The 26007-nt window shown below is 48.1% G+C and overlaps 11 protein-coding genes across 11 annotated transcripts; 7 read left to right on the forward strand and 4 right to left on the reverse strand.

Moving 5' to 3' along the window:
- Nucleotides 1-770: 770 nt before the first annotated feature.
- AGABI2DRAFT_149358 (hypothetical protein) lies at nt 771-2185 on the reverse strand (the record flags this gene model as incomplete). The annotated part of the gene is made up of 5 exons (XM_006459085.1): nt 771-972; nt 1020-1527; nt 1576-1717; nt 1767-1831; nt 1882-2185. 5 exons carry the CDS (start codon nt 2183-2185, stop codon nt 771-773), a joined length of 1221 nt encoding a protein of 406 aa, XP_006459148.1.
- A 31-nt stretch (nt 2186-2216) lies between these two features.
- Nucleotides 2217-3273, forward strand: AGABI2DRAFT_134667 (hypothetical protein). Its single transcript, XM_006459086.1, has one exon. It carries the CDS (start codon nt 2305-2307, stop codon nt 3217-3219), a length of 915 nt encoding a protein of 304 aa, XP_006459149.1. The 5' UTR covers nt 2217-2304; the 3' UTR covers nt 3220-3273.
- A 395-nt stretch (nt 3274-3668) lies between these two features.
- Nucleotides 3669-5773, reverse strand: AGABI2DRAFT_191202 (hypothetical protein). Its single transcript, XM_006459087.1, has 10 exons — nt 5702-5773; nt 5523-5649; nt 5184-5471; nt 4963-5132; nt 4863-4912; nt 4795-4810; nt 4617-4745; nt 4356-4566; nt 4164-4306; nt 3669-4116 (listed from the first exon to the last, which is right to left on the reverse strand). Exons 1-10 carry the CDS (start codon nt 5762-5764, stop codon nt 4063-4065), a joined length of 1251 nt encoding a protein of 416 aa, XP_006459150.1. The 5' UTR covers nt 5765-5773; the 3' UTR covers nt 3669-4062.
- Nucleotides 5774-5813: 40 nt separating this feature from the next.
- Nucleotides 5814-7525, forward strand: AGABI2DRAFT_191204 (hypothetical protein). The gene is made up of 3 exons (XM_006459088.1): nt 5814-5830; nt 5883-6160; nt 6211-7525. Exons 1-3 carry the CDS (start codon nt 5828-5830, stop codon nt 6710-6712), a joined length of 783 nt encoding a protein of 260 aa, XP_006459151.1. The 5' UTR covers nt 5814-5827; the 3' UTR covers nt 6713-7525.
- A 9-nt stretch (nt 7526-7534) lies between these two features.
- Nucleotides 7535-9334, forward strand: AGABI2DRAFT_116105 (citrate synthase; the record flags this gene model as incomplete). Its single annotated transcript, XM_006459089.1, has 9 exons — nt 7535-7558; nt 7608-7715; nt 7769-7836; nt 7889-7941; nt 7990-8249; nt 8299-8564; nt 8617-8998; nt 9054-9216; nt 9270-9334. The coding sequence occupies 9 exons, from the start codon at nt 7535-7537 to the stop codon at nt 9332-9334; spliced, it is 1389 nt and encodes a 462-aa protein (XP_006459152.1).
- A 708-nt stretch (nt 9335-10042) lies between these two features.
- On the reverse strand, nt 10043-10373 carry AGABI2DRAFT_191205 (hypothetical protein). Its single transcript, XM_006459090.1, has one exon. The coding sequence runs from the start codon at nt 10356-10358 to the stop codon at nt 10161-10163; it is 198 nt and encodes a 65-aa protein (XP_006459153.1). The 5' UTR covers nt 10359-10373; the 3' UTR covers nt 10043-10160.
- Nucleotides 10374-11298: 925 nt separating this feature from the next.
- On the reverse strand, nt 11299-12773 carry AGABI2DRAFT_201173 (hypothetical protein; the record flags this gene model as incomplete). The annotated part of the gene is made up of 3 exons (XM_006459091.1): nt 11299-11565; nt 11620-12202; nt 12305-12773. Coding segments are annotated over 3 exons (1317 nt in total), but the record flags the coding sequence as incomplete, so codon positions are not given.
- A 492-nt stretch (nt 12774-13265) lies between these two features.
- Nucleotides 13266-13555, forward strand: AGABI2DRAFT_134673 (hypothetical protein). Its single transcript, XM_006459092.1, has 2 exons — nt 13266-13459; nt 13521-13555. The coding sequence occupies exons 1-2, from the start codon at nt 13303-13305 to the stop codon at nt 13550-13552; spliced, it is 189 nt and encodes a 62-aa protein (XP_006459155.1). The 5' UTR covers nt 13266-13302; the 3' UTR covers nt 13553-13555.
- A 694-nt stretch (nt 13556-14249) lies between these two features.
- On the forward strand, nt 14250-15182 carry AGABI2DRAFT_141764 (hypothetical protein; the record flags this gene model as incomplete). The annotated part of the gene is made up of 1 exon (XM_006459093.1): nt 14250-15182. One exon carries the CDS (start codon nt 14250-14252, stop codon nt 15180-15182), a length of 933 nt encoding a protein of 310 aa, XP_006459156.1.
- A 1483-nt stretch (nt 15183-16665) lies between these two features.
- AGABI2DRAFT_116109 (hypothetical protein) lies at nt 16666-18989 on the forward strand (the record flags this gene model as incomplete). The annotated part of the gene is made up of 2 exons (XM_006459094.1): nt 16666-16993; nt 18439-18989. The coding sequence occupies 2 exons, from the start codon at nt 16666-16668 to the stop codon at nt 18987-18989; spliced, it is 879 nt and encodes a 292-aa protein (XP_006459157.1).
- Nucleotides 18990-19082: 93 nt separating this feature from the next.
- On the forward strand, nt 19083-19583 carry AGABI2DRAFT_116110 (hypothetical protein; the record flags this gene model as incomplete). Its single annotated transcript, XM_006459095.1, has 1 exon — nt 19083-19583. One exon carries the CDS (start codon nt 19083-19085, stop codon nt 19581-19583), a length of 501 nt encoding a protein of 166 aa, XP_006459158.1.
- Between the last annotated feature and the right edge of the window lie 6424 nt (nt 19584-26007).

Consider the following 26007-nt stretch of genomic DNA (forward strand, 5'->3'; position numbering starts at 1 on the left):
ACCAGCATCGTACTGATTTGTTGAAAACACCAACGAAAAGACTGTTCAAAAGCTGCTCCCCGGTAATATCTGACCAAAGAGCACGGGTAGAAAGCCAACTCGGTCCCAGCGCCCACTTAATAACTGAAGTCTATAGTAATAAGCATCAAGGCGCACTGACAGTCATGTAATCCGCACTCACGCAGTTGAAGCGCGGGATGTATTTTAGGTAAAAAAACCCCCCTCCACCGCATAAGAACCTGAGGGACAATAACGGTCAAATATGATAAAGAGGATACGACTCGCCACAACGGCTTTTTCGTTCCCTTGTCCCTTGCAACTCGAGTAGTGTTAAAGCTAGTGGTCAGAACGGAAATAATGATTGTGGCTTCTCAGAACAATGTTTTGTCCATGCCCGAGGAGGACTACTTAGGCATATGACCCCAGTCTCGTCGCAGTTCGTTCTATATGCAACGTTCTGCAGAAAAATGTTTGAGTGGATTCTCATGGACTTTCCCAACCGATTGCGCTGGTCATACAAGTAGCTGATGTTTTGATTATGGGAAATTTACCATATTATACTTACTCACTCGTCCAGAAACCTAGATAAACAAAGAGCATCGGATATACTTACGCGAATAATAAGAGGATCAAAGAGAACAGGGAGAAGCCATACTTGCACAAACCAACATCGCCAAAAAAGCGAGAGAGGAAAACCACGCGGTCTGTCAAATGCCGCGCATGCATGAAGAAAACAAAGAAAGAAGATACCTCCATCAGAAGATGGCAAACTAATACCTCGGTCGTTTATGTTCTCTATCATCAAACCCTCCTGGACCTTCTCGTTTGAGGTCTGAGCGATAACCGCCACCTCCGTACCCACCGCCCCCGGACATACCTCCTGGACCACTTGGTGGGCCACCATAGCCGTTGCTGGGATTGTCGTTGAATCCTCCCCCTCCGTGATATCCGATACCACCGCCGCGGCCGCCCCTATGGAAACGTGAGCAATGGGAAGAAAGTGGAAAAGAGAGTCATACCTGAAGCCACCACCACCTCGCCCTCCAAAGTCGTCGCGACCTCCTCGGAAACCTCCACCTCCTCCACGGAATTCGCCTGCACCGTCGCCGCCGTACGAACCTCGCATACCACCGCCGCCGCCGCCGCGGTCGCCGCCAAAACCACCGCGATCACCGAAGCCTCCACCTCCACCTCCACGATCACCATACCCGCGGTCGCTGCTGAAACCTCCTCCCCTCCCACCGCCAAAGCCACCACCACGAGAACGGAAGCCACCTCGGTCACCGAAACCACCACCCCCGCGGCCGCCAAAGCCGCCTCTGAAGCCGCCACCCCCTCCACCCCTGTCACCTCCAGTACTTGGACCAGTGCTGGTGCGGGGAGGGGGCGCTTCGACCTTTTTGGGCCTTCCACCGAGACCACCACCTAAACGTCTTGGTTTCCAACCTCTGACGGTACGGCCTCGCTCGACGTCGACAAGAATTTTCTTGCCCATGATATGGAGCCCGTCCGATTCTTTGTAGGCAGCTGATGAGGGGTGAGTATGGGAGTGGAAAAGGAGAAAAAAAAATAAACCTTTCATGTCCCGTTCTCGCTCGTAGACAATGAAGGCGTAGCCTCTGCTGCGGTTTTTTTTGTCGCGGACGATTCGGACGCGTTCAATTGTGCCATAGCCTTCAAACTCGCGCCGGAGGTCTGTTTCGGTAGCGCTCTTGTGCTGTGGAGACGGGTGAGCGGTAGGGATGAGCAGCGAAGGAGAGACATACGAGGCGAGAAATAAAGAGAGTTTTGTATGGGTCGCCGACGGCTTCTGCATCGTCGGCAGGTTTGTCTGTGCAGGGATGAGTCAATGGACGAGTGTGAGGGAGAGACGGGACCAACAATTTTCCTTTGCTTTTTTGAATTCTTCCTCGAGCCTGGCCTTGCGCTGCTCTCTGCGAAGCTGGCGTTTTACTTCCTCTGCGAGAGTAAAGACGGGCTCCTCGCCCTCTTCCATGGCGTCATTCGTGTTGAAAAGGTTGTTTGTGGTTTCCTCGCGGAGACCTGCGAGGATGGGACCGACGCCGCCGACGCCCTTTGCTCTCACTCGGTCGATATCACGGTCGAGTGGGCGTGTGTAGGGGAGAGGCGGGCGGGGAGCAAAGAGCTTGAGGAGATTGGGAGGGAGGAGATGGGTGCCGGGCATGAGAGAGAGAGAACAAACAAAGGACAACAATGAGCGTCTTGCGTCCTGCGGTGAGTCGTCGGCGAGTATGGCTCGAGCTGTCCAAGTCGCGGCTCACAGCGCTCAATGTCCTCGCTGCCATGTCCGGTGTCGCCCTTTCCCCACTCCCTACTACTATCCCCGTCCTTCTTGCCACGGCAGTCGGCACCACTCTCTGCTCGGCCTCGGCCAACGCCCTCAACCAGATCCAGGAAGTCCCCTTTGACGCCCAGATGGCCCGCACCCGCAACCGTCCTCTCTGCCGCAGAGCCATCTCCCCTGCCCACGCCTCTGCTTTTGCCATAGCCACCGGTGTCGCCGGCCCGGCACTCCTCTGCGTCATGGTCAATCCCACCACCGCTCTCCTCGGCGCAGGCAACATCGCCCTCTACGCCGGTGCCTACACCTGGATGAAGCGCCGTTCCGTAGCCAACACCTGGCTCGGCGCCGTCGTCGGTGCCGTCCCTCCCCTCATGGGCTGGACCGCGTGCGGAGGCAGACTCTGGCCCAGCATCGACTATCCCATTCATACCTTTTTGCCCTTTTCCGAGGTCGACCTCTCGATGATTGACAACCCTCTCGGCCCCGTGGCCTTTTTTGCCCTCCTCTTCAGTTGGCAGTTTCCTCACTTCATGTCCCTCTCTCACATCGTCAGAGGCTCTTACGCACAAGCTGGCTATCGCATGCTATCCGTATTCAACACTAGTAAAACGAGTGCTGTATCTCTCAGACACGCCGCCCTCCTCCTCCCCATCTGCTCCGTCCTTGTCCCTCTCTCTGGCCTCACCACCTGGGCCTTTGCTCTCACCTCACTCCCCGCCAACCTCATCTGCATCAGAGCCGCGTGGAATTGGTGGCGAAATGGCGGCGAAAAACGGGCAAGAACGGTATTTCAACACAGCTTGTGGTACCTCCCCGTCGTCATGGGTCTCATGATGTTCCATAAACAAGGTATGAACTGGTCCCAGTGGCTAGGCCTCGAGAGCAAAGAAGAGGAAGAAGAAGAGGTAGATTAAACCCTAGCTACACCAGTCAATAATCGTTATTTCTTCTATTTAAAAAAAAAACTTGCCGTGATGCCTTTTTGGCCGCCCTGTCTCTTTTGAACATTTCCAATTTAGTTTTCATCATCTGCACTTTCATGTCTGCCTCTTCCTGAGCGCGTTCCTCTTCAATAAACCGGTCCATAATCAACTCTTTCTCCTCAATCTCCTTTTGGTGTCGTTTCTCTTCTTCTGTCATCTCCGCTGGTTGCGCCTCTGCCACATCCTCTGCCCGTTCAGGAAATCCTTCATTCACCTCGGGTTCTAGCTCAGGCTCAGCAACCACAGTGGCCCGCTCATACGTTTCCCGGAAATCAGGAGCTTCAAGAAGCGATTTCTGAAACTGTTCATACTCCAAGTCTATAGCAGAAGGGGGCTGAGGAGGACGTTCCTCTTCTTCGTCATCCGATGGATTGAGTACTGGCGCAGCTGACGGATTCGAAAAGAAATCAGCAGGAAATCCACCTCCCAACTTTTGTTTCTTTGTCGAATCCGAGTCCTCCTCCTCTTCTTCTTCATTTTTGCGTTTCAGAGCTTGTCTCCTCTGTTCCTCCTCTTCCGCTTCCGCTCGTACTCGCTCCTCCTCTTTTACTCTGGCCACATTCAGTCTATGAGCCTTGCTCCCCAAATGACCTTCCCACGCAGAGGCGAATTTGACCATGGTGCCGCAGATACTGCATCTCAGCTGGCCTGCATTGTTATAAGTGGCAAGGGGATGAGAGATGCGAGCCTCTTGTCGTTTGACACGCAGCAGCGAGCGCGCGTCGGCCATTATAGTGGTTTGAATTACAGCGTTCTATGTATCATGTGACTATACTACAACTGGAATACCTCCTTGATGTGCTCGATAGTGTCTTTGTCTCCCGTATTCTAAAGCACGTTCAGTCATGAAAAATAACGGTGACAGACACTCTTACTTTGGTTGGATCGTCGCTCAGCTTGACGCAGGGTCGTCCATCGACCGATTGGATCTTGATGACGATGTTGAGCGCTTTACTCTTCTCGCCACTCGACAATCTCCTGAAATCATTGGTCAAAAACGTTCCGATCCCATAGCCAACTACGAAACACGTTTAGACAAAGCTCAAAACAAGACACCCACTACTCGCCTCGTTCAAATCCCAGTTCTTTACACTGCTTTTGAATGGCTAGGACTTTGTTGACATTCAGAGCGTCGGAATAGACGACCAACTTTTCGCGATAGTTGATGCCGAGTGCTTGATATGCTTCTTTGACACGGGGTGCAAATACGAGGGGGTCACCGGAATCTTGTCGTAATCCAGTCCATTTCTGGGCACGTCCTGGATCCTGCATGAATTCCTGACGCACCCAGTCAGAACAGACAATATGCGTCTAATGAGAGATCCCACTTTGAAGAATGCTTCGGTCGAGAATGTATCTGTGAGAGCAATGAGCGTTGTGGGCGTTTTGGCATACACTTCCTCCCAGCATTGGAGCGCTAATTCATTGACGTTTTCATATCCTTTCAAAGCTCCGATCTAAAGTTTTGGGTAAGCATAAGATATGAGATACTCGGGACGGTCGTACAGCCATGAACCATTCACTGGTCGGATGATGAGATATGAGATCTAATCAAAGTGGAAAAGGATACGAACTGTGCGATGGTGCCTATCGGTGTCGAACCATATTTTCTCGCTAGGTGGACCTGTACACCTGCATGAGCTAGGCCGTGGAGTATTTCGTTTTACCACTCACATTACTTGTTCCATTGAGACGACCACCGGTGTTGGTGTTTTCTTTCGCGGCGCGAATGAGAGCCCGGACGACGAGATCTTGGGTTTGAAAAGACCTTCTGCGTCTTGTACCAAACTCGCTCACAGAACACCCAGCCTCGAATAATGTTTTGCCCTTATCAAATGCGAGTTCTGAAATGCTTCTGTCAGACCGTGAAAGCGCATATACACATCAAATAACACCTTCTTGCCCTTCATAATTCCAGTCAGTGTCGTCTGTTTGAAAGTAGGTTTCACTGAGGGTGGCCATAAGGGGAACTTCCCAGAGGATCGTCTCGACCCATGGCCCTGAGGCTTCTATCTCAATTTGGCCTGACATGTTATTTTCAGAGTCGGGGATAAATGTAATCGAGACTTGGTCGGGGTTGAAACGGAACGCGGAGAGATAATCCAGGTAATCCTTGCTAAGGTAGGGGCAAGTCGATTCTAGCCAAGTTCGTTCACTTTCGGTCAAAGCGAGGTTTGTGAAACCTTGATGGTGATTAGTATCGGCAATTTGAACTCGAGATGAACTCGCTCAACGGGATACAGATTCCTGAAAATTATCGACGCATTGACGAGAAAAGGATGTTGTTTTGGTGCGGTTCGTAAAATGGTATACAGCATGAACATTCGGAAAGTGTTGTAGGACGGCTTGTTGCATGGTCAGCTGAAGAGAGTGAGAGAGAGGTCGACATATATATTGATCGCTGTAGATGAACCTTGTACAAGTCTGTGTCGAGTATTGAGCTCGGAAAAGCCTTGTTTTCGAGGATGTCCGCCATGGAGGTGATAAGATGAGTGCGATACTAAAAATAGCGCTAATCCTTTTTTGTACTGTGCACCCCATGGTATGTCGCGCTCTCTTGTCTTTCTCAAATCGTTTTCTCAATTCGCATCGAGAGCTCACGAGTTGAAATACTCAACGATGGGGGCTATCGTTCAGATGGCAGACGCCAGTTTGAATTGCGAGAAGTGACGATCAACCTTGCTCAACAAGGACACGCGGATGGTTCTGCTATTATCACTCATGGCCTCACTCAAGTTCTCGTCTCGGTCTTTGGACCTAGAGAAGCGAAAATGCGCTCTCAAACCATACATGACCGCGCCAATATCAATGTCGACGTGAATGTCGCGGCTTTTAGTGCGGGTGAGCGGCGAAAGCGGTCTCGCGGGGATAAGCAAGTTTTTTTTTGGGGTTTTCTTTTGAAATACTAATCTCGACATAAAGACGAATACTCGAGATTGCTTCGACACTCAAATCGACGTTTGAACCAGTGGTTCAGACCACACTGTATCCTCGGTCGCAGATCGATGTGTATGTTACAGTATTGCAGCAAGACGGTGGACTACTACAAACATGCATTAATGGAACGACACTGGCACTGATCAACGCGGGAATCCCAATGCTGGATTTTGTGTGTGCGGTCACCGGAGGGGTGCACTCGACATCCCCTCTGCTAGATCTTACAACTTTGGAGGAGAACGACGTGCCGCATGTGACGGTGGCAATAATGCCCAAGACGGGGAAAGTAGCGCTTGTGACAATGGAGACGCGTCTACATGTGGACCGGTTTGAGGAGATTTTCAGGTTGGCTGGGGAAGCAGGGAAGGTGCTGCATAGGGAAATGAAGAGCGCAGTAATGGGGCGGACTAGTGCGTTGGTAGATGCAATGGGGAGCCAAGGTACTGGTATAGATAGGGACGGGGACGAGCCCATGAATACAGCATAAGATTAATATGTAATTACAACGGCTGTTCGATCCTTTGGAAGCATGCCAGCCACTTGTCGCCCTTGTTACGTTGGACTTTTTTACCCTCTTCGGTGCTCGTGTAGACGGCATCAAGGACAGGGCCGTGGCCCTGGGCGCGGAGGGTGTCCTCGTTGATGGGCTGGAAGAGAGGGAAGTTTGAGAGGTGGGTGTTCATCCAGTCATGGAGATCCTTGACGTCGGTGATAGTGTATATGATGCCGCCGGGACGGAGGACATAGGCATATTCGGCGAGAAGGGTCGGAGAGATGATGCGGGCCTTGTGCTTCCTGGATTTGAAATGAGGGTCAGGGAAGAGGAAGAAGAGGGCGGAGAGGGAATGTTTGTTGAAAAAGTTGGGAAGGAATTTCATAGCGTTGGCGCGGATAACGGAGATGTTGTTGTAGGAGGACGGGTGGGCGACACGGAGGGCAGCGATGCGATCGGCGACATAATCTGTGACCTGGACGCGAATCTCGAGGCCGAGGATGCGCACGTTGGGATACTGCGGGGCAAGCTGGACGAGGAGACCGCCAAAGCCGCAGCCGATGTCTGCCCACTGGGGAGGTTCTCCGTCGGGAAAGTGGGTGGACCAATCGAGGCGGTTTGGCGCGGCTGGATAGCGCAGCGAGTGGTCTGAGAACGGATTGGCATGTGCGCGCTGTCTGTACAGTCGTTTCTACGTTCTTCAGTCTCTGGATTTCTATGTCGCGAAAACATAACATACTTGTGGTAGAAGCGCCATAGCAGCACGTGACCCTATTTTTTAAATTTAAAGAACGGTGTGGCTTCCGACTTTCTCCAATGTCTCTTGCACGCGCCCTCCTCGTACGCCCGCTCTCTCTTCCCCCGCAAACTACGCTCATCCTTTCTCTAGCAACGCCCCTCAGCCCTCGGCCCGGCCGCCATCCGCTTCGCTTCCACCGCCCGCCCCGTCTCCCTCAAGGAGCGTCTCGCCGAACTCATTCCTGCAGAGATAGAAAATGTACGCGTGCCCCCTTGTATATTCTCCTCTCCTCTCCTGACACGCTTCTCTAGGTAAAAGCAACCCGTGCTGCGCATGGCAAAAAAAGTTTTGGCCCTGTCATCGTCGACCAACTCTATGGGTAATACTTGCCTTTCTAGAGCTTTCCTCCGCACCTGACGTCATTTGTCCAGTGGAATGCGTAGCTTGCCCGCGTTGATCTGGGATGGCTCCGTCTTGGATGCTGGTTAGTCAACTAAGCTTGCTCACCATCCCTTTCTCACTTCTTAAACAGAGGAGGGTATCCGTTTCCGCGGCAAGACCATCCCCGATATCCAAAAAGCTCTTCCCAAGGCTCCGGGTGGCCAAGAGCCATTGCCTGAAGGTCTTTTCTGGCTCCTCGTAACCGGTGAAATCCCTACCCAGGAGCAAGTCAGCCAGCTCTCCAAGGACTGGGCCGCTCGCGCTGCTATCCCCGAATTTGTTGAGGAGCTCCTTGACCGATGCCCACCCACTCTCCACCCCATGAGCCAATTCAGTTTGGCCGTTACCGCTGTAACTATCTCCTTACTTGTGCCACCACACTCGTCTGACTCTTCTTCAGCTCAATCATGATTCTGCTTTTGCCAAAGCCTACCAAGAGGGTGTCTCCAAAAAGGACTATTGGGGTCCCGTTTTCGAAGATTCTATGGATCTCATTGCGAAACTTCCCAACATAGCGGGTCGCATCTATCGTAATGTTTATGGTGGAGGCAAGCTCCCCGCCATTGACGCGTCCAAGGATTATTCGTGGAATCTGGCCAACCTCCTTGGCTTTGGCGAGAACCCGGCTTTCGTCGAACTCCTTCGTCTTTACATCACCATCCACAGGTGCGTCACATTGTCTAGCTCTCTTGTCTTTTCTTTAACTCAGCGATTGTAGTGATCACGAAGGTGGTAATGTCTCTGCTCACACTGGCAAACTTGTTGCCTCTGCCCTTTCAGATCCTTTCCTCTCCTATGGTGCCGCTCTCAATGGTCTCGCGGGCCCACTCCATGGCTTGGCAAACCAAGAAGTTCTGCTTTGGCTTCGCAAAATGCAGGCTAAAATCGGGGAGGAACCTACGGATGAGGCCGTCAAAGAATATATCTGGTCCACCCTCAAAAGCGGTCAGGTCGTTCCTGGTTACGGCCACGCTGTCCTAAGGAAGACAGACCCCCGCTATACTGCTCAGCGTGAATTCGCCCTCAAACACTTGCCTGATGACAAGATGTTCAAACTCGTCGGTCAAATTTATAACCTTGTTCCCAACATCCTGCTCGAGGTAAATGCGATGTTTTTTCCTTCCGATTAGCATCATCTCATCACTATTCATCCAGGCTGGAAAGGCCAAGAACCCTTGGCCCAACGTGGACGCTCACTCTGGTGTTCTTCTTACTCATTACGGTCTTGATCAGATGCAGTACTACACTGTCTTGTTTGGTGTCTCTCGTGCCTTCGGCGTTGCAGCTCAGCTTATCTGGGATCGTGCTCTCGGTGCTCGTATGTCGTCTTGTTGAAAAAAGTATGCCGCTAATTGCTCACCGTTCACATAGCGCTTGAACGACCCAAATCCTATTCGACGGCTGCCATCCAAAAGATCTTCAAGGATAAGTCTTGAAGTTTATGCTATGGAACTCCTTCATAGACGCTATTCTTATGTTTTTATGGAAACTTAGAAATACTCTATATACCTTTTCAATTGTTTCAAGCTTGGCTTAGACACAACCCCATTTATACAGTACAGTTTCTTGATTAAGTATTGTACACGTTCACTAAACTACTTGTACAGTATGCCTTGTTGATGTTGAGTCTCGACTCATGCACGGCCAAACTTTACCAACGTTCCAATGACGCCTTTGTTCAGATAGAAATGGAATAGCCGGTTCGTCCCGGGAGTGGCAGTGCCCCCTCTCGGACTAGTTCAGCCCTCCCAATGTATATTACCAAAACTCGAAGCCCAAAAAACTGCGTACAGGCTACTTCCTATTACCCGAGTAGAGTGTTGGTGATGGAGATAGTGATGGGCAGTTTTTAGAGAAGAGATTGGTGGCGCATGGCAGTATGTACAAGGGTTGGATGAAGTCGAATGTACGTTCGGAAAGACTCTGATGACCATCTACCCAGGGCCTGAATTAAATCCAAATGAACCCCATGTTGTGCTAGAGCAGTGGCACCACCGGCCCGGAGCGAATGACCTGCGACATCGGGAGGGGTGAACTGTCGGAGTCTAGTAATAAACCAGTTGCGTCGGGGCCGAGATCCATCAGAACGGATCCAAAGGTCTGGGTGAAGACTCAAATTTCAAACCTCATTTTCAAATACACGACCCCAGCCCAAAAAACCTTTGTTAGAGTGGTGATTATATCTACTGTCTAAAAAACCAATTAATATCTAAATTAACAATGTGTAGTAATAAATTAGCAACTCATGACAGAACCCTTCACCTACGACACCGACTTCGAAGGAGCAGCAGCAACACCACCCTGACCAACCCTCAAATTAGGATTCTCCACATAATTCTTCAACAGCGTCGATAAATCCGGCGCTTGAACCCACGGTCTCTTAGCCTTCGACTTAAGTTCAGCCTGATCCAACACCCCCACCGTCGCCCTCTTCGAACCTTCTTCCCTCAATCTATTCATCTCTCTGGAGTCCCTCTCCTCTTTATTTTGCTCCGTCTCGTTTTTCGCATTTCTTTCCCTATAATCTTTCATCAATTGTTTATAAGCTGCTCTTTCACTCAACATCCTCTCTTCTTTCGCTATCCTCACTTTCTCCATATCTTTGCCATCCGTTTTATCTTGATTTGATTGACCGATGACTTGGAGAGACCAATCTAAAATGACTTCAACTCGTCTTTTAAGTTCCTCGGTGGTTTCTTGATCGGAGAATACGACGGAATTGCGGAAGAGCATCCACATGTAAAAGACCAAGATTTTATGGAACGATTCAAGCACTGAAAGCGTTGAATGTGTGATTTCGGGTATGAATGGTTGACGGTTCCTAGTCGAAAGTCGAGCATCCTCCTCCTTTTCCTCCTCATTCACATCCTCCTCATTCACCTCTTTCTCCAAAACCGCCACCGCCTGCAACGATTCCGAATGTTTCCTCATCTGTTCCTCCGCCCATTCCAAAACCTGCAAAAACCCCTTCGGTTCCTTATTCATCTCGCCCACCGTCACCTTCTTAACATCCTGACCATACACAATCCTACTCGTCTCTTCCAACACATCCTTCAAATCCCCCACATCCATATCATCTCTTTGTCTCCTTATAATCACTTCATAACATTTCACACATAAATCATCTCTCACAGCCATAGGACTAACCAACCAACAAATCTTATCCTCCCAAGTCAAAACCCCCTTCGAATGTTTCTCAATCCACGAACACAACCTCGACAACTTCTCCAACCCCGAAGGCGAAGTCGTATTAATATATTTATACGCAGGTGGAACTGATGCAGTATAAACATGTGCCATTTGAATCGATTCGAGGAACGAAGTCAGGTTGGTGCCAGAAGAAGTGGGAAACAGAGAGTTGTGTTGGGAATGGGATTTGGATACTGGTAAAGCGGCACAGAAAGCTTCCATGGATTCGACTGTAGGTCCAACATAGGCGTGCGATAATGTCGGTGTCGATGGATGAGAAAGGGCGTCTTTTACGAAAGGAAGGTCTTTTGGGTGAAGGGTCGTTACGTAACCACAAGAGTTGGACGGGTCGATTGAATGTCCATATCGACCTGCACGACCTGCGATTTGTTTCGTTTGGGATATGGAGAGAGGAACTTTACTTGATGATGCCCCGTCGCCTTTAGTTACTGCGGAGAAGATGATGCGTCGGATTTTTCTACGAAGAGGGAAAAGTGAATCAACGAGATGGCGAGAAGAAAAAGAAACGTACAGATTTAATCCCATACCGATAGCATCACTGCCGATGATGACATCGAATCCAGAATCGGGATCATTAAACAATGCAGCCTGTTCACTTCTAATCTCCGGCGGCAATTTCCCATACACAACAGCACATTTCAATCCACTCTTCTTCTCAATCTCCGTTTTAAGTGCAAAGATACTAGTCCTGCTAAAGGCGATTACACAATCTCCCTTTTGAACTTTACTCAAATCCCCACCCAAACTTTCTTCCTCGACAAGTAAAGGTGTCAACCTTTCATACTGCCTAATTTCCAAATCATCACCAGTTTCTTGTAACAAGGATTGGACGATGGGTATAGCACTTGCTTCACCGCATAAATGGAGTTCCCTGGCGGATAAACCTAACACTGCGGAAGTCCAAGCGAAACCACGCTGAGGATCACCTATCATTTGAATTTCATCTATGACACCGACGTCATATTCCATTCGAGATGATAGCATTTCGATTGTGCAGGATAAGAGACCAGCGTAATGCTCTACGACTTTTTTTTCTTCTCCGGTGATCATGTTGGTGGCACGAGCGTATTTTGAATTAGTGGATGGACGAGAGTCTTGTGGGGCAGTATATAGAGCGGCGCCCTGACTGGGGTGAGAGGGAGGTTGGGGATTGGCATGGGGTGGAGGTTGTTCTACGCCGAGAGGGACGATTTGACCCAAATTGAGTCGTTCCCAGATTTCATGAGCGAGTAACCGCAATGGTCCGGCGTACACACCGGTCTTGGCAGCAGCCAAGGCGCGCAAAGCGTGATGAGTCTTGCCACTGTTCGTCGGTCCAACATGCATGATAACCTTTCTCTGTATTCGTCTTGTGAAAGGAAATTCTTCGGCCGGTCTACGGACGGCGACTGTACCCAGATGCCTCAGCGTGGCCAAAACGTCTGGCTTGATGTTTCCTTCTGACGCAAGCTTGTCGAGGATGGAAGAATCAGAGGAATGACGACACCAAGAAAAGAAAATGGTCGAAAAAGTGATTTCTGCTTCGAACTGACGTGCGATGGGTGCCCATTGGGTGGAAGAAGGTTTCTGGGAGAGACGGCCGAGCTGGTACTTTTCCTGATTCTCTGGCGACGAAAAGAAACCTGACGAGCCAGCCTCGGCGAACACATCGAGGATAGGAATCATGTCGGATGGAGCAAACCCAAAGTTCTGGTAACGCGCCAGAGTGCGGGTGCTCTTTGCCCACTGCGTGACATGGGCCTCGAAATACCTGCTCGCCGTCTCTGGGGTGAGGTGATCTGGAGGAGCCTGCCTAGCCTGGGCCAGCGTTGGGCCAACCGCGAACGGCGACTTGGGCGCGTCCATCAGAAACTGGGGCCTGGCCGAGTTTTGATTTGCATAATGTTTTGGTTTTGGTTTGCTCTTTGATTTACCGCGAAACCGTTTCTGGGCAGGCCCGGCTGAGCGGACGCAGACGTTGGACAGCCGCTTCAGCATTGTCGGATGCCTCAAAATGGAAACCCAGAAAAGCGCGGCTCTCTGTTTGCCCGTGTTTGCCCCTCCTCCCTTTACCATGTTGCCGTGGCTCAGCGCACCCGGAAAACGCCTCGCCGCGCTCAGACAAGTCCGTGCTGCCGTCTTCCAGACCGCTTTCAATCCCACCAATGTCCGCACAGGCGCTAAATACCTCAGGCGCCATCTGCGCGGTCCTGCCATGGTCGCGTACTACCCACCCAAAATTGACATTGCAGCCATAGTCAGGCAGTATCCGTCGTTGGAGATGGTCAACGAAGACGAGCAGACGAGATTGGAGGATATTGAATTTAAGAAGAAGAGAGGCAAGGGTGCTCCGAAGAAAGCCAAGACGAAGAGTAGGTTTTTTACTCCTGATGGTGTTCTACCATCTGTTGACGTGTTCTCTTTTTCTTCTAGGTGATTCTCGTAGAGCTGGAAAGAGGCGATGATTGTTAACCGCAAGGAAAGGGTTCCCTTAGAGGGCGACTTTCGTAGAGAAAGAGAACAGTATAATACCAAGTTAAAGTTAATGTACAAGATGAGGAGGTTTATATAGGGTTTTAGATATAGATTAACTAGTGAGACGGAGTCTGAGAAAGAAAGAGAAGAGAGCAGCAAGTAAGATGCCGGGGCATTAAGAGCTATTAAGAGTGAGAAAGAAACATAGGCGGAGGTTATAACTTATGAAATAGATATTCGAAATCAATTATAATAAAGGAGAGTGGTCCTTCCTCTTTCGGAGTCATAGGGGTCCTTCCGTTTTTAGGTGTTTGTATGTACGTGTTATGTACTCACCGTTGACGCGTCACTCTCGCGCGATGTTTAAACATTACACTCACACTGATGCCTCGACATTCACTGACTACTTGCCTCACCCATCGTCAAAACTTCCGTTTATTGTTTTTTGCTTTTCCCCTGTGAGCTTGAGACATCAAGATGTCATCGCTTCTTTGACCGGTACCACCATCATCAAGGAACCAAACAGCTGTAAACATCTCCCCATTGTCGCTTTTCGTGCCCACCGCTGTTCTTTGGTGACTCTGATTGTCCTGATCGTGTTACCATCATGTCCACTGACTCCTCTGGAACTGGCCGACTCCCCATTGACCCCCCCCCCCCCCCCGCGGCGGTGGGCGTGGGGCATCTATGCCACCGCCCTCTGGGGGCTCCTGGTCCTCTACTGGCTTGCCCCCCTCGAGGGGCAGGCTCTCCGATGCTCGTCCCGCATCTAGGGCAGCATCTCGGGATCCTTCTCTTGTGAGGGGTTCCTCTTCCCAACAAACACTCAATGTGTTTGTTACTCGTGATCAGCTGCAATCTCGGGATGTTGACTCGGATGAGGATTTTCCTCCCCTGTCTTTGTCTGCGGATCCTGCTACTCCCCGTTCGCGCATCTCCTCGAGAGCGTCGACAGTTGCACCGGAGTCACCTACTCCCAGGATGATGTCTATTGACCCGCAGGACCTGTCACCTTCCGCTCTCGTGTTTAGCGAGGCGGTAGGAAGTGATGAAGCCAATGACAGGGCTCTCATTCAATCTCTCTATGCTGCTTCGGATTTTCTGAAGAAGCGCATTGGTCGCTATAGGACTCAACCTTCTGAGTTCCTCCTTGAACACGTCGCTACTCCGTTATTTGAGGTAGCCTCTGCTATTGCGTTGGATCCGTTTGGAAGTCTTTCCCTTACATCCGACACCGGCGACAAGGTCTCAACTTATGAGGCTTTGATTTCTCACTTGGACCCGCCCGTTCGAGAGGTAGAGAAGATCGTTGAGAAGATCATCTACCGCGAAGGCCGCGCTCCACCCTGCAACTCTCAGCACATGGATACTGGTCCTGATCCAGGTCCAGGTCCTGCTGATCCTCCTCGTCGTCCTGACGCTCCTGGTTCCAGGCCTGGTGCGAAGGTCTCTCAAGGTATCCCTCCTCCTCACCGCCCTGATCCTAAGGGCAAGGGAAAGGCACTTGATTGTCCTCCCGTCCATCAGCAAAAAGTCACACAACTTATGCAAACTTATGAAAAAGTTGCCTTATGCTTGCCTTATAAAGACCAACTTAAGGCACATAAGTCTCCAAAATAGCATAAGTTCATAATTTTTCATAAGCCAGACAAGAAGTTTACACATAAGTCACACATTAGTTCATAAGTTTATCATAAATTCATAAGTTGGATACAAAGAAAGCATAAGCACAGGACATTTCATAAGTCAGACCAAAGGTTAAATCACAAGTCAGACAAAGTTTCATAAGTCAAACAGGATCTCATAAGTGAATAAGTCAGATAACTTTGTTGGAAAACATACCAGTTATGGAGATACAGAAAAACATAACAAGAATGCCATGTTTTCTACTGGTTACTGTGCCGATTTTGATGATTGAAGAGTGTAAGTATATGCTTTCAAGGTCCAGGAATTCGAATGTGGTTTTATATTTATTATCCGATCAATATTAGAGGAGCTACAGCGCAATCTTGTGTTTATCATATGTTAAATGTGCCATATCTCAATAGGCTTTCATCTGACAAAAGATCTAAGACCATATTCGTACTCCCCGACCTCGAAACTATAGGAATACACTTTTAGGTCATTGAAATCCATGCAGGAATGACCCGAAAATATCTCCTACCTATGATTTGAGGAACTTTGACTCGAAAATCCCAAGTCCAGCAGTCACATGATGCTCCCCTCCCTCCCCCTTTCTTGCCCTCCAGGCCTGCAACTTAGTAAGTAACATCCTTATCACCTTCCTAGCTCTCCCCCAGCTGATTTTCAGCTTAATTAGGACGCTTTTTTGCCTTTTTAGGCCACTTTTTTAGGGCTATTCTGGGAGGGTTTCAAGAGGAGATGTGAGGATGATATGTTGTTATATCCAGAACACGCTAACTCCACCACCTTCCATTCTCGGTATCAATCCCGGTACGTTCTGGATATTTTACTTTCTGACTCAATCCGTTCGCATCAATCCCGGCAATACCGATTCTGACTTACCGGTCATATTGACCGATGGAATGCCACAATACCTTCGGTATTGTGGTTGCGCCCCCACGGTCGCTTTACGACCAACGCAACATGGGTTGTTATTTCCATCGCAAGACGTACCCGCTTCAAGACCTCCTTTCCGTTGCACCGTCGGAATCCCTTAAGGTAAAGACTCCATTCCTTAAGGTAAAGACTCCTTTCCGTTATTCAATCCGAACTATTGCGCAATCCTTGCGCTATCATCTTTCATGTTTCCGAATCTGTATTCTATTCAGTCTTCGTGTATTTAAGCCGTAGATATTCTGTACGGTACTTCAGTCTGAAAATCAACTTAGATTGTTCCTCGCTATCTCTCGCTTGATCTCTCTCTCGCTCTCAAACGATTCCGCATTCCGCGGGTCGCTTGTCTCTGTCTCTAAATCGGCTATCGACTTAGTTGGAAGGCATAGCGCACCGTTCCCGTGTCACTAAGGCCAAAGCCATTTGTTCGCTAAGTCCTTTCCGGCTTAGCGTTACCTTTCCGGTCATGGTCTTAACAGTATTTTCAGACTACTCTTCCAACTAGGTTCTACGTCTTTTTGCTCTTATGAGCCATACTCGCAGTGTTTCTCGTTTTACTGGTATTTTCCCTGAAACCATTCCACTTCCTCCTTCCCGCAAACCAAAACGCCCAAAAGGCCAACTCTCGGCAACATCAACAACCCCTGATCCCGGGTCCATATCTCCTATGTCTACCCAACCTTCTGGTTCCCATGGTCATAACGTTCCGGGCGGATTCGCAGGTGACGACTCATCTCGTTTTGAAGAAATAGCTGAAGAACCCGAACTGGAATATGGCGATGGCGGTGGCAATGGTGAAAATGATGGCGATGGTGGTGATGATGGTGATGACGGTGGGGATCCCGGAGGTGATGGTGAGGAAGCATCAGTAAAAAGTTTTGTCACTTGAAGCTACTTGAAGCTACTTGAAACCATCTTGAAAAAACTTCAAGTACTCATCAAGTAGACTTTTTTCTCAAGTGCTTCAAGTCAGGGTCTAATCTTGAGAGCTACTTGAAGTCAGGTTTTCAAGTTCTCTCAAGTAGTCTCAAGTGCTGATATCAACTAGAGTACTCAAGTATCTCAAGTTTGTCCAAGTATGTATCAAGTTCATCAAGTAGACTCAAGAGTTCTTCAAGTAGACTCAAGAGTTCTTCAAGTAGACTCAAGTATGTATCAAGTTCATCAAATAAACTCAAGAGCTCTTCAAGTAGACTCAAGAGCTCTTCAAGTATGTATCAAGTTCATCAAGTAAACTCAAGAGTTCTTCAAGTATACATCAAGTCTCATCAAGTGAACTCAAGAGCTCTTCAAGTATGTATCAAGTTCATCAAGTAAACTCAAGAGTTCTTCAAGTGACTCAAGAACTCTTCAAGTATGTATCAAGTTTCATCAAGTATCAACATGTCACATGACATCATGTGACCGCTGGACTTAGGATTTTCGAGTCAAAGTTCCTCAAATCATAGGTAGGAGATATTTTCGGGTTATTTCTGCATGGATTTTAATGATCTAAAAGTGTATTCCTATATTTCCGAGGTCGGGGAGTTCACATATCTAATTAGATTCTTTGCTGGATGAAAGCCTATTGAGATATGGCACATTTAACATATGATAAATCCAAAATTGCGCTATAGCTCCTCAAGTATTGATCAGATAATAAATATAAAACCACATTCGAATTTCTGGACCTTGAAATCATATATTTACACTCTTAAAACATCAAAATCGGCACAGGAGCCAGTATTAAACATGACATTCTTGTCATGTTTTTCTATATCTCCATAACTGGTATGTTTTCCGACGAAAACATACATATAGACTTATGTTCTTTTACTACTTTATGATTTGTCGTGATTTTTCCAGAATTTTAAAGCTGGTAAGACAATCTCTAGAACAGATCTAATCATAATTAATCTTCATATCAACTTGAGTCTGACTTGAGCTTACTTGAGTGACAACTTGAGGCTCACTTGAGGCTCACTTGAGGCTTACTTGAAGAAACTTGAAACTTACTTGAAGTATACTTGAGGCTTACTTGAAGAAACTTGAAACTTACTTGAATTTCACTTGAGGCTTACTTGAGTGACAACTTGAGATTATACTTGATGAGATTTGAAATGTACTTGCTTATACTTGAGAAAACTTGAAAATTGACAGTTTATTTCAAGCATAAATTATTTTTTCAAGAAGCTTTTCAAGTAAAATGTCTTGAATTCTTACTTGAGACATTACTTGATGATCTTGAAACTTTTTTCAAGTTGCTCTCAAGTGCTATTTTTCTCAAGTTGGTCAAGTAGAATAACTTTTTACTGATGAGGTGACGATGAATCCGTGGCAACGGACAACACTCAAACCCGTCTTTGCAATGCGCTCTGTGGTCTCAACCCTCAGGATCGGGTCCTTTACGACCTCCTGGCCGGCATCGCTGGTGGCTTAGCAACTCATAATTGTCATTCCGCTCAGCCACCCCCTGTCAAAACCCCAAAGGTCGCTATCAAGGAACCCGGCACATTCAACGGCAAGGATCCCCTTAAACTCAACGAATTCATTTTCCAATGCCGTATCTATTTCGACGCTAATCTGCATCAATTCCCTACCAATCATACTAAAGTTTCCTTCGCCTTGTCCTACCTCACCGGCAACGCTCAGACTTGGTTCCAGACTCTCCTCGAGGATACTCCGGATTGGAATGCTATCCCCTGGTACAACGACTGGGATCTCTTTGTCGAAGAGCTGACTTCTAACTTTGGTGCTGTGGATCCGTTAGCTGAGGCTGCTGAAGAAATTGAGCATCTTCGCATGGCTACTACCGAGCACATCAACAAGTATAACATCTCTTTTGCCTGTCTTGCTGGCCGGCTTCACTGACTGGATTCTGTACTCGTCTATTGCTACTATCACGGCCTTCCCGACTGCATTCAGGACGCTCTTTCCGCTCTTCCCAACGGCAAACCCTCTACCATGTGGGAGATGCGGGAACAGGTAATGCATATTGATAACCGCTACTGGGAATGGCAACGTGAACGGAATCATGCTACCAAGCAGTCGGGCTTGAAGGAGACATCGTTGCAGGATAAGGGGAAAGGAAAGGGTTCTAACTCCAATTCCAATAACCAGCAAACATCCTTGGGAAACAATAACTCCAAACCCAGCAAAACTCCTAACTCCAATTCCAATTGCAATTCCAACTCTAAATCAAATTTGAACTCGAATGCGCAATCATCCTCTTCATCTTCTAATCCCCTCACTAATGTCCTCGGTAAAAACGGTAAACTTACTCCGGAAGAACGCCAATGTTGCAAGGACAAGAACCTCTGCATGTTCTGCGGCGGTACCAGGCATACAGCTGACAACTGCTCCAAGAAGATGGCTGGGAAATCTGATTCCGCTTTGAACAAACCAGAGGGACGTTTGGCAAACACTGATTCCTCGGGTGCTACCACTAGCACTTCGGGAAATTAGAACGCGGTCCCCTGGACTCTGCACAGGTGGGAGACCGCGTTGACAACCTCTGTGCACCAGAGAGTATCCGTCTCAACACTTCCGCTCTTTCTGATCCGAACTCGTTACGCATACCCCTTTCTTCTCCTGATTTCCCTTCCTTAACCAAATTCTCTGCGCTATTGGACAGTGGCTCTACTCATTGCTTTATCCAAGGTTTGCTGTAGAGGCAGAAATGAAATACGAAGCGTAGCTATGAAATAACCACACCAAGCTTCCAATGCTGTGACTCGAAATGCGAGTTTGTGGGAGATAAAACAATGTAAAAGTCTCGAAAGTGTATATATAAATTTAATTAATAACAAGATTGACCGGGTGGTCCTGAACTTGCTCAAGCTTTGACTGGTCGAAGTGTTGTGAAACCTTTGAACTCAAGCTACCCGCGTGTGCAGCCAAGCTACGTACCAACCAATGACGTTCACTGAAGAGCTGCGATGTCAAAGTTTGCCAACTAAGTCACCGACTCCGCAACTGCAACTTTAGAAGCCACCGACGTATACCTCTCCTTAGATATAGGTGCGATGTCGACCAAGCTAGTCTCTGAAACTATCTTATCACTGGCAACCTAGCGAATTCTAGGGTCTGACAATGTCTAGGACGTGTTAATGCTGAGCTGGGTCTAGGACCGAAGAAACCTCTTAAAGCTTTGACTAAAAACTTAGTTTAACCGTTACTATAAATTCACGATCCTCTAAGCGTAGCGTAGGCAAGACGTTGCTTGCTTTCTTGCTGCTAGCTCGAGGGGTTTTATATTCTAGATATGAGAACTATGTTACAAACAGATCTATCTATGAGTCATTTTACATGTGATTCAGACTTTTCGGAATAGGGTATAAGATAGACCTGTCCAATTACAGGCCAAGGGGCACACGGTGAAGACACCGCTTAGCTTCGCTGGATCGATCATCCGTGGACTAAGCTTTTGCCGTCCGGATATCGGGCTAGACTATAGGCTCGCTGGTAGCCGGTAGCTTCAGACGATAAACAGCTGATTTCTGCAGGTAGCAACGCCTCACTAGCCATGTGGGTGAACGGTAGTTGTTTACCTCCGATGCCAATTTAGCTAGTGGGTCCATGATTGACTGATTGGTCTGTTGATGCCTATCGACCGGAGTCTCGGGCTATCTTATCTGACTGACCCGAAGGTTCCTCCGTATGGTTGTAGCTTCTCAGGTGTGTTCCTAATGGGTCTAGGCATAAGGCACAGCGAAGCTTCCTTAATTATGAAGTCCCGACTATGTCCTTCGTCCTAGCTAGCACCGGTGTCACTTTATAACCTCTATTTGGATAGCGAATCCTCCTAGCTATGTGGCTATCTTTTCCCTACTGGTACAGGTTTCCCAGATAGGAGCCAAGGTTGGGTTTGTTACGTCTGAGATACTACACGGAGGTGATGTATGTCATGTAGCTGGGGTTACGAGATGTAGCTAGCTCGCTAAATGAACTTATACGTCGTAGCTTAAGTGTTTTCAAGCGTGAAACGGCTTGGGCCATAACATCACTTGTACGCAAACATGGTATTCCGACGTTTCCGGTACCTCCTGTAAAGCTACATTTGTTCGATGGGACTTCCAATTCTTTTATTTCCGAGATCGCAAAGCTTCCTGTACTTTTTCCTACTGGTGAATCTATGACACTTTCCTTCTATGTCACTTCGCTGGACCTGCAGTGTTCAGTGGTTCTTGGGCACGACTGGCTGTCCCGCTACAATCCGTTGATTGACTGGGTTACTGGCCGCATCACTTTCCGTTCCACTACCATTGCAGTCCCGCCTTCTCTCCATGCGCTATCTTCTGTTGACACTGTTCCACGAATGTCGGCATCAGCTTCCATCACAGACAAACTCTCGGATTCACCTTCTAGGCCTGACATACGTCTAATCAATGCCGTGGCTTTTGCTCGCGCATCTCGATTGCCTGGCTCTCATCGCTTTGCTCTGAACCTTCATTCAGTCGTTGCTGCGGCAACTGCTATCTCGGAATCTCCTGTCAAACATTTCCGCTATACCGGATGAGTACCACAATTTCACCGACGTCTTCAGCAAGAAATGTGCAGACACCTTACCGCCTCATTGGCATTACGATCTCAAGATTGACTTAGAGGACGGAACTTCGCCACCGATAGGTCCCATCTATTCCTTGTCTCGCACCGAACTTGATGCTTTACGCGACTTCATTGACGAAAACCTTTCCATCGGATTCATTCGACCAGCTACTTCTCCTCATGGCGCTCCCGTTCTCTTCGTGAAGAAAAAGGACGGCTCTCTCCAACTTTGTGTTGATTTCCGTGGCCTCAACAGGATTTCCTGGAAAGACCGCTACCCGCTACCACTTATTTCCGATCTCCTCGACTCTCCCCGCAAGGCTCGCATCTATACCAAAATTGACCTCCGGCATGCCTATCATCTCGTCCGCATTGCTGATGGTGACGAATGGAAAACAGCTTTCCGTACTCGCTATGGCTCTTTTGAATGGCTGGTTATGCCGTTCGGACTCACCAATGTGCCCGCCACTTTCCAACGCTTCATGAACGACATTTTCCAAGACTTACTCGACGTTTGCGCTACCATTTATCTTGACGACATTCTCATCTATTCTGATAATCCTTCGCAACATTGCAAACATGTACGGGAAGTCCTTCGGCGTCTTCGTGAACACGGTCTTTATGCTAGAGCTGACAAGTGTGAATTCAATTCTGAGTCTGTGGAGTATCTGGGTTACATTCTTTCTCCTGGCAGTTTAACTATGTCTAGCGACAAGGTCAAGACTATCCAAGACTGGCCGGAACCTCGGAAGGTCAAAGATGTTCAGTCTTTCCTGGGTTCTGCTAACTTCTACCAACACTTTATCTATGGCTATTCCGACATCGTAGTTCCCTTGACTCGCCTTACTCGCAAAGGTACACCATGGAACTTCGGTTCCGAAGCTCGGGAAGCGTTTGAAATGTTGAAGAAGGCTTTCACTACGGCTCCAGTTCTGACCCATTGGATTCCCGACTCACAAATAATTGTTGAAACCGACGCCTCGGATTACGCCTTAGCCGCTATCCTATCTACCATTACCTCTGATGGCGACATCCACCCTATTGCATTCCACTCCCGCACATTCACAGCTCCTGAACTCAACTACAACACTCACGATAAGGAGCTTCTCGCTATCTTCGAAGCCTTTCACATCTGGCAGCACTATCTGGAAGGTGCCTCATTACCGGTTGACGTTGTTACCGACCACAAAAACCTTGAGTATTTTGCTACCACTAAACTACTCACTCGTCGGCAAGCTTGTTGGTCTGAATACCTTTCACAGTTCAACTTGGTCATTCGTTTCCGACTGGGTAAGCTGGGTACCAAGCTGGATGCTCTAACAAGGCGTTGGAATGTGTACCCAAAAGGGGAGGATAAGGTCTACACTTTGGCAAACCCGCACAACTTTCGCCCTGTATTCACTCAAGAACAACTCATCTCTTCCTTACGTGCTACTTCTCTATCAACCCCTGTGTTCTGCGCTGCTACTATCATGGATCTTTCCCAACTTCATTCCGACATCCATTCATCTCTTTCTGAAGATTCCATTGCTGCTCAGAACCTCGCGTCGCCCCAGGGAAGATGGACCATCAATTCCGACGGCTTACTACTCCTCGATGGTAGGATCTACGTACCCGACACTAACAACCTACGTCTCCGCATCACGCAATATCATCACGACCACATCACCGCTGTGTTAGGGCGACTGTGACTGAGATGTCACAGGTCACACCTGAACTTAAGAACTATAGAGGAAAGTGACAAAAGTTTATTAGGCGTGAACCTAAGAGAACTCGACGGAGTCTTCTACAAGTTTCTACCTACTTTATATACCTAGACTACGGCGCACAGACCAACTACCCTAGGTAACTTATTTATATACTGACATGTGAAAAGAAGTACGTATGAGAAAGTAGACTAATTATACATTTGACATGAGAAAAGAAGAGTGGAGTAAGAAGTAAGTAAACAAAAGTAAATTGATCATAAAAACGTCAACAGCACCAAACAAACCATAAAAGTGTCCACAAGCACAAACAACTCCTAAACCAGTAATCTGCTCACACAAACCAATACGTCCCGAAGTAGTTACCTAACATCGCATCACATGGACATAGCACAAAGAATCCGGCTATTGCCCAGTGTCGCGGCCCCCAGTATCCCCATCTCTGTATCACCCATGCCTTCTGCTCCTCATAGTCCCACATTGCTAAGCATACCCTCCCACACCGTCTGCACCAATGATCCGATAGGTTCCAACCTACCGGTCTTGCCTCTCTTCCTATAGCCGCCGCCGCCCTTCTCCATTGTACTTGCTCCGCATGGTTCGGAGGCAAGAAAGATAAGATTAAATCAATAAGTTCAATTGGTAAGTCTGTAGCTTGCGCCATTTTAGCAGTATGCCAATAGTTTAGCCTCCGTCGAACTGTAGCAGCAAAGGGAAATTATTATGTAATAAAATATGTGACAGATGTGACAGCGTGACGCCATGACATTCTGGCAAGGTTCTAACAGTACCCCCTCCTTAAAGTCGGCTCCTCCGGAGACGACCCTTCAAGACCTCCACGTTCGCCAATTTCGTTCCAACTTCTTAAGATATTCGGCATCAAACTGTTTGTCATCCCATCCGAATAAAGTCTTGGCTGTAAATCGATTAGGTAGTTCCCTTTCTTGGAACCCGGTGTCACGTAGAACGTGCTGTATCCTATTGAGTTCCCCATAGAGTTGGTGGAATTCAGTAATCAATTCTTTGGCGTTAGCCAAGTTTTCCTCGGGTTCCCACGAGTCTGCTTCTGCCGTATACCCTTTCCATCGAACTAGGTACCGCTTCTTTCCGCGGAGCCATTTGGCGTTAAGGATTTTCTCCACTTCCCACTCCTGTTCTCCTTCTATTTCTACAGCCGGTGCCGGTCTACTCCCTTGTCCATCCACTTGTTCTCGATATAGTACTATTCGGCTGACGTTAACCACCGGATGAATCCGAATAGATCAGGGAAGATCTATTTCCACTGCGTTGGGGGAAATGATCTTCTTGATGGTGTATGGTCCGATGAACTTCTCCGTAAGTTTTCGGGTAGGTCGTCCCTGGATTTGAAGGTCCTGGGTAGCCAATAGAACTTTATCCCCCACTTTGTATTTCACCACTTCTCCTCTGCTTCTATCCGCATACCTCCGCATATCGTCTTGTGCCTTTTTCAGGGCCGCTTGAGTTTCCTCGTGTTGAAGTTTCATACGGTCCGCAAAATCTACTGCCGCTGGATGGTTGCCTTGTCGTCGGAGATCGAAACCAGTTCTTGGGTGTCTTCCCACGTTGACCATAAATGGAGTTTCCTTTGTTGACGATTGTTCTTTATTGTTATAGGAAAACTCCACTGTTGCTAACCAATCGGGCCAATCAGTTTGTCCATGATCGACAAATGATCGGAGATATTGTTCTAGTTCTTGATTGGTTCGCTCGGTTTGGCCATCCGTTTGTGGGTGAAACGCCGTAGATAACCTAGTATCAATTCCCAACATTTTATTCAACTCCTTTGTAAAGTCTGCAGCAAATTGCGGTCCCCTGTCTGAGATCACCGTTTCTGGTAACCCGTGCAACTTCCATACATGATCCCTGAACAGTTTGGCTAGTCCTAACGCTGATGTTGTCTCCGTAGTTGGGATAAAGTGAGCCATTTTACTGAATCGATCACACACCACCAAAATTGAGTCCATTCCCTGTGATTCTGGTAATTTTACTATGAAGTCGACGGATACGTCGGCCCATGGTTTGGTGGGAATAGGATTCGGCATTAATTTTCCTGCCGGCGGGGTTGGTCGATTCTTGTTTCGTTGGCATTGATCGCATCCTTCTACGTACTTCTGGACTTGCTTAGTGACGCCTGGCCACCAGTAATTGCGCGTCACCATTTCTACTGTCTTCCATTGCCCTCCGTGTCCAGCAATGGGGGTATCGTGATGTAGTCGAATGATTTTAGTCCTCAACGTTTCGTCTTTCGGCACATAGACTTTTCCTTCTTTCAGTACCAATCCTTCTTCCAGCTTCCACTCGTCTCCCCTTAGCGACTTTACTTTTGCTTGCTTCATCTCTTCCACCGCTTTCACTACATCATCTTCTTTTGCTTCTGATTTTCGGATTTCCTCTAATATTTCCTCTTCCTCCGCATTGATTAACATATGACCTTCTTCCATTGCTCGGACTGCGAAATACTCTGGTTTCAACAGGGTTTGATCCTTGTTATCGTCCTTTGTTCCTCGTTCAAAGTCAGGTCTTCTGCTCAATGCGTCTGCCTTCCCCATTGTCTTTCCTGGGCGGAATTTTAATTCGAATGCTTCTTTAATACAAAAACCGTGGCATGATATTTG

This window comes from Agaricus bisporus, assembly GCF_000300575.1.
Source record: "Agaricus bisporus var. bisporus H97 unplaced genomic scaffold AGABI2scaffold_3, whole genome shotgun sequence".
In the NCBI taxonomy this organism is placed as follows: Eukaryota; Fungi; Basidiomycota; class Agaricomycetes; order Agaricales; family Agaricaceae; genus Agaricus; species Agaricus bisporus.

Coding starts and splice junctions, on each gene's coding strand:
- AGABI2DRAFT_134667 (XM_006459086.1), top strand. CDS start 2,305: ATGTCCGGTGTCGCCCTTTCCCCACTCCCTACTACTATCCCCGTCCTT.
- AGABI2DRAFT_191202 (XM_006459087.1), bottom strand. CDS start 5,764: ATGGCGGACATCCTCGAAAACAAGGCTTTTCCGAGCTCAATACTCGAC. Junction 5,650..5,701: donor TCGACACAGACTTGTACAAG/GTTCATCTACAG, acceptor CACTCTCTTCAG/CTGACCATGCAACAAGCCGT. Junction 4,307..4,355: donor AGAACTGGGATTTGAACGAG/GCGAGTAGTGGG, acceptor CGTGTTTCGTAG/TTGGCTATGGGATCGGAACG.
- AGABI2DRAFT_191204 (XM_006459088.1), top strand. Junction 6,161..6,210: donor AAGCGGTCTCGCGGGGATAA/GCAAGTTTTTTT, acceptor CTCGACATAAAG/ACGAATACTCGAGATTGCTT.
- AGABI2DRAFT_191205 (XM_006459090.1), bottom strand. CDS start 10,358: ATGAATAGATTGAGGGAAGAAGGTTCGAAGAGGGCGACGGTGGGGGTG.
- AGABI2DRAFT_134673 (XM_006459092.1), top strand. CDS start 13,303: ATGGTCGCGTACTACCCACCCAAAATTGACATTGCAGCCATAGTCAGG. Junction 13,460..13,520: donor GAAGAAAGCCAAGACGAAGA/GTAGGTTTTTTA, acceptor TTTTTCTTCTAG/GTGATTCTCGTAGAGCTGGA.